This window comes from Ceratotherium simum, chromosome 16 (assembly GCF_057802395.1).
Source record: "Ceratotherium simum simum isolate JZ-2026a chromosome 16, ASM5780239v1, whole genome shotgun sequence".
In the NCBI taxonomy this organism is placed as follows: Eukaryota; Metazoa; Chordata; class Mammalia; order Perissodactyla; family Rhinocerotidae; genus Ceratotherium; species Ceratotherium simum.
In genome coordinates, this window is record NC_141915.1 from 8,420,718 (window position 1) to 8,431,000 (window position 10,283).

Here is a 10,283-nt window from a genome sequence, read left to right on the forward strand (position 1 = left end):
TTGGCAAGCATTTGCAGAGGGAGCATTCTGGATAAGAGTGTGGGCTAGAGAGGTCGTGAATTAGGTGGGCTGGTGAAGAGAGCAGTAAGACTTTGGAGGATATTTGGGAAGTGTAATAATGGAATAATATTTATTGTCTGGGGTGACCAAACCTAGAAAGTTACTGATTAATTGTATGACCTTGGACACATCATTCTGCCCGGCAGTTTCCTCTTTCTAAAGAGGACTATACTAGAAAATGTTTAAGGATCCTATTCAATGCTAACATTCTTCGATGATATGCCTCCTGTTCGTGGTTGTTACTTCCTCCTCACCCTCATATCCTTACATTGCTCACTCAGCTCAAGCGCTTATTCATAATCAATCTCTCTCGCGCGCGCGCACACACACATACACCACCACCAACACAACACACACAAAAAATGGCCTCATAAACATGTTTGACGACCCCTGTGATAAAAATAAGAATTCGCTAGAGAAAATAGAATTCTCGAAGAGATAAAATGGGTACTGAGAAGATATTTTAGAAAATCTTAGCAATTTGTAGACATAGGAGCAAAAAATCTTGGGGAAAATATGCTTTCCTAGTAAGCAGCTTTAAAGTTCACTGTGGTAACTTTGACTCTGCTCTTGGTCACTCACCCTGACCAACTTTTCAGGAAAAAGCTGGCCCAGCGTCTGCAGGATGCTGAGGAACACATGGAAGCAGTGAATTCCAAATGTGCTTCTCTAGAAAAGACAAAGCAGCGGCTCCAGAATGAAGTGGAGGACCTCATGGTTGATGTGGAGAGATCGAATGCAGCCTGTGCAGCCCTCGATAAGAAGCAAAGGAACTTTGACAAGGTGGCCCACAGTGACCAGCTTCCTAGGGAGAGAGTGGCATGATTCTTGGTTACAGAGGCTTAGTTCTGATGTACTTCCAGGTCCTATCAGAATGGAAACAGAAAAATGAAGAAACTCAGGCTGAACTTGAGGCCTCCCAGAAGGAGTCCCGTTCTCTCAGCACTGAGCTATTCAAGGTGAAGAATGCCCACGAGGAATCCCTGGACCAACTTGAAACACTAAAGCGAGAGAATAAGAACTTACAGCGTGAGTCTTTGTAATCATTCTATTTCAAAAATGGTAGAGAGGTATCTTTTCAATTTTCCATTTTTCTCAACTAAATTTGGTATTTTATTGTTAAACCATAGAGGAGATTTCTGACCTGACTGAGCAAATTGCAGAGGGAGGAAAGCACATCCACGAATTGGAGAAAGTAAAGAAACAAATAGATCAAGAGAAGAGTGAACTACAGGCTGCCCTAGAGGAAGCAGAGGCACGTGTTTCGTTTGCTCACCTATGCATTATAAATAAATTGAAAAATTAATAGCAACTGAGATCTATCATGTTGCAAACCTTTAGAGAATAACTCATGTAATTCAGTGAGAAATACGAATTGTACCTTGGGAATGCAGAACTAAAAGGCAAAATTAAGATGTATGAAAGTTTGCGAGTTTTTTTAATACTTTCTTGAAGAAATCATCATAATGTGCAAAAAGAAAAGCTCTTTAGGTAACTTCAATGTTGCTTTTTTTAAAGGCATCTCTTGAGCATGAAGAAGGCAAAATCCTTCGCATTCAACTTGAGTTAAATCAGGTGAAATCTGAGATTGACCGGAAAATTGCTGAAAAAGATGAAGAAATCGATCAGCTAAAGAGAAACCATCTCAGAGTGGTGGAGTCGATGCAGAGCACCCTAGATGCTGAGATCAGAAGCAGAAATGATGCCCTGAGGATCAAGAAGAAGATGGAGGGAGACCTTAATGAAATGGAAATGCAGCTGAACCACGCCAACCGCCAGGCTACTGAGGCAATAAAGAATCTTAGAAACACACAAGGAATACTGAAGGTACACTGGGACAAACACACATGGTGTCATACAGTCTGGGTGTAACTGTGTGACTCCAATTCTAAATTTTAGAGGAATATTTGCCATAAATCATCTAAGTAATACAGTAATCAGTTGAAAATTTTATGTACGTGGCTGAAAAATAGCTTAATTCTGGAAAGCCTAGGACAGAGTTTCCTTTGTCATCTGAAGAGAAGACAAAGTGGTGAGGGTAGGGAGACAGAGGAAGTGATGAGAGTTTAGCTACACGCCACTGCACAAATCACTTCATTTATGTGGACTTCATTTGTTTGATGTATATAAATATATATTTTAAAATACACATATCTATATTTGTTTAATGTATATAAAATATATAAGACTATTAGACCAGCTCATCTATAAGGATACTTTCCTGATCCAAAATTTTATAGCTTTACTCATGGTATTTTTTTATGATTCAGGATCTAAAATAATATAACATCATGTTCTTTTGAGTAGAACTGCTATCCTGGGCTACAAAAAATTTGTCATTCATACTCTAAGTTATTAAGATCAACACGTGTCCATGACCCTAAATTTGTATTTGCTTTAACTGGAGCATGAGTAAGAGTCAATTTCTCCTTCTGTGTAGGACACTCAGCTACACTTGGATGATGCCATAAGAGGCCAAGACGACCTTAAAGAACAGCTGGCAATGGTTGAGCGCAGAGCTAACCTGCTGCAGGCTGAGATTGAAGAGCTAAGGGCATCCCTGGAACAGACTGAGAGGAGCAGGAGAGTGGCAGAGCAAGAACTTCTGGATGCTAGTGAGCGTGTGCAACTCTTGCACACCCAGGTGAGGTTCAGGACTATGGTTGAGCAAATGCACTCCCTGAAGTTGAAGACAATTTGAGAGGGTAAGCTCGTTATAAAGTAAGGAGTAACCTTGGCAAAGGTCCCTTGCTGGAGTTCTGGAAAATGTACAGAAGTATGTACTGAGGCCTAGCTGGCTCACAAGTATATTTATGGGCTGGCATAATCATGTTGATTTGAAATAGTTTAGAGATCTAGTAACTTTTGTTAAAAAGCACAAATAAAACTCCTACTAATAACCATATATATAATTGTTGGCCATCTGGTTGTTTGCAACTCTAAGCTGCAAATAGACAAACAAATAAAATAGAGGAGAAAGAATAAGCCACCAGGTAATATTTATGTATCGTGTATGCACATAAAGCTAACTTCAGGAGCCGGCCCGGTGGCGCAAGTGGTTAAGTGCGCACGCTCCGCTGTGGTGGCCCGGGGTTCGCCGGTTCGGATCCCAGGCGTGCACCGATGCACTGCCTGGCAAGCCATGCTGTGGCGGCGTCCCATATAAAGTGGAGGAAGATGAGCACAGATGTTAGCCCAGGGCCAATCTTCCTCAGCAAAAAAAGAGTAGTATTGGAAGATGTTAGCACAGGGCTGATCTTCCTCACAAAAAAAAAAAAAGCTAAATTCATGAGATATAGAAAGAAGCTCTTAAGTTCAAATTCATGGAGGCCATCATTAGTGCTAGTCAGCATTTGTTCTTTCTAATAGATTTGTTAAACAAATAGTAGTATATCCTCACAATGGCTAAAATGCAGCTGTTGTAGTATGCATTTATTGCCATGGAAAGATGTTCACAATATAGTAAGTAAAAAAAGCAACTTAAAAATAATATATAGGGGCCAACCTGGTGGTGTAGCAGTTAAGTTGACACGCTCTGCTTCAACGGCCCAGGGTTTGCAGGTTCGGATCCCAGGCACGTACCTATGCACCGCTCATCAAGCCATGCTGTGGGAGCATCCTACATACAAAATAGAGGAAGATGTTAGCTCAGGGCTAATCTTCCTCAGCAAAAAGAGGATGACTGGCAACAGATGTTAGCTCAGGGGCCAATCTTCCTCACCAAAAAACCATAAATAATAATATATAAAGCACGATCTTTTTTGTTAAAAATATACAGGAAGCATCCAGAAGGACAAACAAAAGTATTATCAATGATTATCCCTGTGTAGTGAGAGTACAATAATTATTCTCTTTTTTGCTAATTTGTATGTTCTACTATTTTTTTTACAATAAACATATATTATTGTATAATTTTTAAAGTTACAATATATGGAACTAGCCATCATGGAAAAGTTAAAATCACATACTACAAATAATTTTAAAATCAAGTTAAAATGCAGTATTTTTCTTATTTATTATTAGGATCCTTAAATTCATTGAATATTTCAAATACTGTCAACTTTCCAAAAATGAAAGGCTCTTGGCTCATTTTTGTATCAATAATGGTGCTATTTATGCACTTAAAATATAGAGACAACAAATGTAAATGAACAACCAAAAATTACTAATCCATTTTTCATGAGCTGTGTGGTGCTACATGGTACAGCACATTAAATATTTTCTTGGGGCAGGATTGTGCTTTATACTTACAAGCAGCCACTGACAACAGTCAAATACGTTTGGTATCAAAAATTAAATTTTATCTAGAAAAATTTAAGAGAATTTTTATTAACAGAGATGTGGGTAGAAAGAAGAGAAGGCATAAACTTAGACTCAACTTTTGATTTGGTTTTTATTCCAAATATTTCTAATGATCAATAATTTATGCCTGTATACACTAGTAAAAATAACAATGTAGATAGTTATAATTAAATGTGCTTTTCTTCTTTTTTATTAATTTGAAATAGAACACCAGCCTGATCAACACCAAGAAGAAGCTGGAGACAGACATATCCCAACTGCAGGGAGAGATGGAGGACATTGTCCAAGAAGCTCGCAATGCGGAAGAGAAGGCCAAGAAGGCCATCACTGATGTGAGCAGAGGGCAGTGCAGTGGTGGTCAAACTTGCATCTTGATGTGCTATCTCAGCTTCCTCAACTGATTTTGCTTTACTGCTAATTAGGCCGCCATGATGGCTGAGGAGCTGAAGAAGGAGCAGGACACCAGCGCCCACCTGGAGCGGATGAAGAAGAACCTGGAGCAGACGGTGAAGGACCTGCAGCACCGTCTGGACGAGGCTGAGCAGCTGGCCCTGAAGAGCGGGAAGAAGCAGATCCAGAAACTGGAGGCCAGGGTGGGTCTCCACTACTTCATTCAATTCCCAGCCTGTTCATGCCACTAGTTACAGCCAACTGTTAAACTCTTTTGTTCTCTTCCAGGTGAGGGAGCTTGAAAATGAGGTCGAAAGTGAACAGAAGCGCAATGTTGAAGCTGTCAAGGGTCTTCGCAAACATGAGAGAAGAGTAAAGGAACTCACTTACCAGGTGACCAGCCTTTCCATGTTTTCCATATTTTATTTTCACATAAACAAAAATAATGAGTTTTCAAATAAAGACACTATCTATTTGTTACCTCTTTCATTTCAGACTGAGGAGGACCGGAAGAATGTTCTCAGGCTGCAGGACTTGGTGGACAAATTACAAACCAAAGTTAAAGCTTACAAGAGACAAGCTGAAGAGGCTGTAAGTACCTTCACAGTGAGAGAGAAAGGTTCAGAAGCAGGTCTAGGTTTTGTGCAGTCTGAAGTTTATAGAATTTAAGAGGCTTTCTTTAAGGCAAAGAACACAAAATTGGGAATACAAAATTAGGTATGAAAATGAACACTTAGAATGAAAAATTTTACCACTAATTACTGGAGCCTTAGAGATTCAGGTTCATTTCTTCTGAGACCTCTTTAAGCAATTTTCCAGACATGTTAGTATAGAAATGCTTCTTGGTACAACACACTTCCCTCCCTATCTAGAACACTCTACAACTCCCAGCAATTCCCAGCACTCATAGGGGCTGTGCAAATGAGGGCTCTGAGGCCTTAGTCTTCTTTAACTTCATGATAAATCCATCTCAGAACATTTCCTTTTCATTTGGCTGCAGTTATCTTTCTCATCCTGTTAATTCTGAAATCTTCCTTAAGGTTTTTGCTCTTGCTTTCTCATTCATGAGGCAAATCCTGTAGCTGCCTCTAGTAACCACGGCAATAAGAACTAGAAAATGTCAAATTTTCCTGTTCTCTCAAATGCATTTCTTTTCTCAGGAGGAACAATCCAATGTCAACCTCTCCAAATTCCGCAAGCTCCAGCACGAGCTGGAGGAGGCCGAGGAACGGGCTGACATTGCCGAGTCCCAGGTCAACAAGCTGCGGGTGAAGAGCCGGGAGGTTCACACAAAAGTCCTAATTGAAGAGTAATTCATTTCTAATGCTGAAAGGTGACCAAAGAAATGCACAAAATGTGAAGTTCTTTGTCACTGTCATATATCACTGTAAAGTCAAGGAAATAAAGTCTGCAGAGAAATTTGCAATCTAAAAATATACGTGTCTCTTAATTACAAACTCTATAGTGATATTAGAACTAATTCACTTATTCAACATTTGTTAAGCTGCTACTGTGTGCAATCAGAGATGATGACAAAAATGGATGTGGTCAGTGAACCAACTTGAATGAAGGCAAATGAAATGAAGTGCTCTGAGAAAATGCAAAGATGGCTAATGCACCCTCAATTCCATTCAACCAATTTTACTAAATACCAGGTATGTGTATGTACAGAAATGGGCACCCAGGATATGACAATCATCCCTGCCGTTGAGGAGCTCAAGCCAGCAGGGACAGCAATTCAAACAGATTATGATACAACATGCACACTCTGATAGAAGTATGACAACAAAGTGTGGCGATAACACAGAGTCAGCTGCTAACCTGGGCAGTCCAGAAAGGCTTCTCAAAGGAGACTGTGAGCTAGCTCCTAAAAGATTAGTAGATAGTTATCAGGTGAAAGAGAACAGAAGCTGGTCATTCTAAGAAAAGAAAACAAGCATGAGATTTCAGAATAGTTTAGCATAGGCTCCATGAGCAAAGGACATCAGATGAGGCCAGAGACGGAAGTTAAGTCCTACTGTGAAGGGTCCAGCCTCATAGGCAGTGCTGAGGAATTAGGACATGCATCAAACTGGTCAGATTGCACGAGGAGGAGAGTTGACACAAATCTGGCAGTAGTATGGAGGATGGAGCAGGATGGGAAAGACTAGAGCCTAGGAAGACTGTTAAGACTATTAAAATGGTCCAAATTAGAGATGACAGTGATGGAAATGAACGAGAATGCAGAATGAAAGCAAGAGTCTAAGGCTGGTATAAAGAAAGGACTGGGAGTGCACTGAAGAAGTTAAACAGTTTCACAGCATTCAAACTTCCCAGTTACTCTATGGTTATAGATTTTATTTCCTTTGGGGGAAATTCTTTTCCTCTGAACCTCCTCTCTCTCCAAGAAAAACAACAGAACTTTTCAGATAAATCTTCCTGTTGACCCTCTAATTTCTACATACAATTCTGCTTATCAAGGAACCTGATTTTTCTCAGTACCATATATATTTTAAGGAGGAACCAGAAAGGGAATTTATTTCTTAACATAGAAAAGAGTGTGACCAAAAATTTATCATAGCCATTGCCAGAGTGATTTTTTTTTTATATTTTGTGTGTGTGTGTGAGGAAGATTAGCCCTGAGCACATCTGTTGCCAATCCTCCTCTTTTTACTGAGGAAGACTGGCCCTGGGCTAACATCTGTGCCCACGTTCCTCTACTTTATATGTGGGACGCCTGCCACAGCATGGCTTGATAAGCATTGTGTAGGTCCACGCCCAGGATCCGAACCTGCAAACCCTGGGCCACCAAAACAGAGCACGCGAACCGAACCACTATGCCACTGGGCTGGCCCCTTGATACCTTTTTTTTTTTTTTGGTGAGAAAGATTGGCCCTGAGCTAACATCTGTGCCCATCTTCCTCTACCCTGTATGTGGGATGCCACCATAACATGGCTTGATGAGCAGTGTGTAGGTCCGTGCCCAGGATCTGAACCCATTAACCCAGGGCCGCCAAAGCAGAGCATGCGAACTTAACTACGCCACTGGGCTAGCCCCTTTTGATACTTTTTTAAGCTTACAATTTTGCTTCATTGTGTGGACATTTAAAAAGTAAGATAGTAAAATACCAATTTACTCTTTCACAGTGGTGGATATCTCTTTCTAATGATGAGGCTGCTTCAGGAAATTTCCTTCCCCAGTGTGGAAATCTTAATTAGTAATCAGAAGCCTGCTTCATAAGAAGAGGATTTAAAAGGCATAGAAAATAATTATAAGGCATAGTTCACCTAGGCCATGATGAAGACTAATGAAATATCCTGCCTAGAGTAGGCATTTATTATCAAATTTTAATTAAACTCTGTAGAGTTAACCTATTGACCTCAAAAGCATCTCCTAACTATCTGAATAATTGCTTATGTAGAGAGTTGAGAGTGGATTTCATCATATATGGGTCAATTATTCCAGAGTCCCTGACTAAAGCAGCAAGGATTTAGAGTCACAGCTATTCTGGTTAATACTCTTCCACATCTTCCTCACAGATTAAGTGATCTACACACTTATTTCCTAACCTCATATAACAAAACCACACGTGATAGTCTAGAATGCTGATAATACTCTTTGTCTTTTCTTTATAGTTAACATGAGAGATCACTGAGATTTGGGAACTGTTTATAACCTACTGATGCTAGACAGTAGAACCCAAACAGGATGCATACAAGGAGAAGGCAGGAGGCTGTCGCCAAGAACAACTCTGAATTAGGAATGATGGAGGTAGTTTAAGTCTGATTCCTCCCTGATAGTAACACTAAGACTTACTGTGATGGACAGAAATTGAGATGGGAAGAAGATTGTGTTACAATTTGTTACAAAGGGCAAGGGACTTTTTCTCTAACCTATAGATAAACCTATTTAAAATGTACACATAGCGGGCCGGCCCCGTGGCTTAGAGGCTAAGTGCGCGCACTCTGCTACTGGCGGCCCGGGTTCGGATCCCGGGCGCGCACCGATGCACCGCTTCCCCGGCCATGCTGAGGCCGCGTCCCACATATAGCAACCAGAAGGATGTGCAACTATGACATACAACTATCTACTGGGGCACTGGGGAAGAAAAAAAGGAGGCGGATTGGCAATAGATGTTAGCTCAAAGCCAGTCTTCCTCAGCTAAAATGAGGAGGATTAGCATGGATGTTAGCTCAGGGCTGATCTTCCTCACAAAAAACAAAGACTGAGGTCTCTTTAAAAAAATAAATAAATAAAATGTACACATAGAGAACTAGGCAGAGATGACAATGGCCTAGTGTTTTTGGTATCCAGCCAGGCATAGTTACACTAATAAAATCTCCTAGGAATTTGTAATAGGCCAGTTTCTTTACTTTTCTATGTTCTGAGGACTTAAAAACCATGGTTACTGAAAGTGAATTCTGGGACCATTGACATACCAATACTTGGAAATACCCTAAATGTTTTTCCATCAACTCAATTCATAAGTGTTCAAATAACCAAACAGATATCAAGAACAGACAAAACCTCAAGATCCCTCTACTCCAAAACATTACCTCACCTTCTATCTACCTTATATTTATAATCTCCTACTACTATAGACTGAATCCTTGGCATCCTGGAGAGTGTTCACTTTATTTAATCTCTTATTAAATTGAAAATATACTAACTTCAACTAACAACCTAGCTAGAATTATTGGTTAACCAACTAAGAAAGCATCTGAAGAAAGACGTCTCTTGAGATATGCCTGAAGGGAAGGCAACTCTGAGAGAGTGAAAAGAGGGAGATAAAAAAATGCCTCCATAAAAGCCATTTACTCACAATTTTGCTGAGGGCTGATCTGGAGTATTAAGGCTTCCAGCATCATTCTTTATGAGTCTAGGGATTATGTCAACCTCTACATCAGTAGTTCTCAAATTTAGCATGTATCAGAATCATCTAGGGGGCTTGTTAGAACAGACTGTTGGGCCCCACCTCCAGAGTTTCTAATTCAGTAGGTCTAGGTTGGAGCACAAGAATTTGCATTTCTAACAAGTTCCAGGTGATGCTGATGCTGCTAGCACAGGGACCACACTCTGAAAACCATAGCTCTACATTATCACCAAATCTTTCACAAAGGAATTACATATGATATTCTATAGCCCCATGTTTACACCTATAAGTTCAGCCAAATCTCTCTGGCCTTCAGTTTCTTCATACATACAATGAGGAATTGAGCTAAGCAATTACTAAAATCCAATCTAAATGCCTTTGAGTCCAAGTTGGACAGCACTGTCTGTAATAGTGATACAATTATAATATCCTACATCTCTAGGGCTGTTTGTTTTATTTGCAAAATGCTTCCACATACAATTTGTCAGTCACTGAATATTCACAATGATGTGAGATAGACAGAATCCTTTCGGCAACTGAGGTACAAAGAGGATAGTGGTTTGTCAAAGGTTGTATAACTAATCGGGGCTGGCCCAGTGACACAGTGGTTAAGTTTACGTGCTCCACTTTAGCGGCCTGAGGTTCGCAGGTTCAGATCCCGGGCACAGACTGATGCAC

At 40.3% G+C, this 10,283-nt stretch overlaps 1 protein-coding gene across 1 annotated transcript in view; it reads left to right on the forward strand.

Annotated features, from left to right (window-relative positions):
• LOC101408312 (myosin-4) overlaps positions 1-6,065 on the forward strand; it is a 28,659-nt gene extending 22,594 nt beyond the window's left edge. Inside the window, exons 29-38 of the mRNA XM_087440168.1 lie at positions 660-843; positions 924-1,089; positions 1,191-1,315; positions 1,579-1,887; positions 2,501-2,704; positions 4,569-4,694; positions 4,785-4,955; positions 5,041-5,145; positions 5,248-5,343; positions 5,913-6,065. Of these exons, the coding sequence (XP_087296294.1) occupies positions 660-843; positions 924-1,089; positions 1,191-1,315; positions 1,579-1,887; positions 2,501-2,704; positions 4,569-4,694; positions 4,785-4,955; positions 5,041-5,145; positions 5,248-5,343; positions 5,913-6,065 (1,639 nt within the window). The remainder of the gene's footprint in view (positions 1-659; positions 844-923; positions 1,090-1,190; positions 1,316-1,578; positions 1,888-2,500; positions 2,705-4,568; positions 4,695-4,784; positions 4,956-5,040; positions 5,146-5,247; positions 5,344-5,912) is intronic.
• Positions 6,066-10,283: the final 4,218 nt, after the last annotated feature.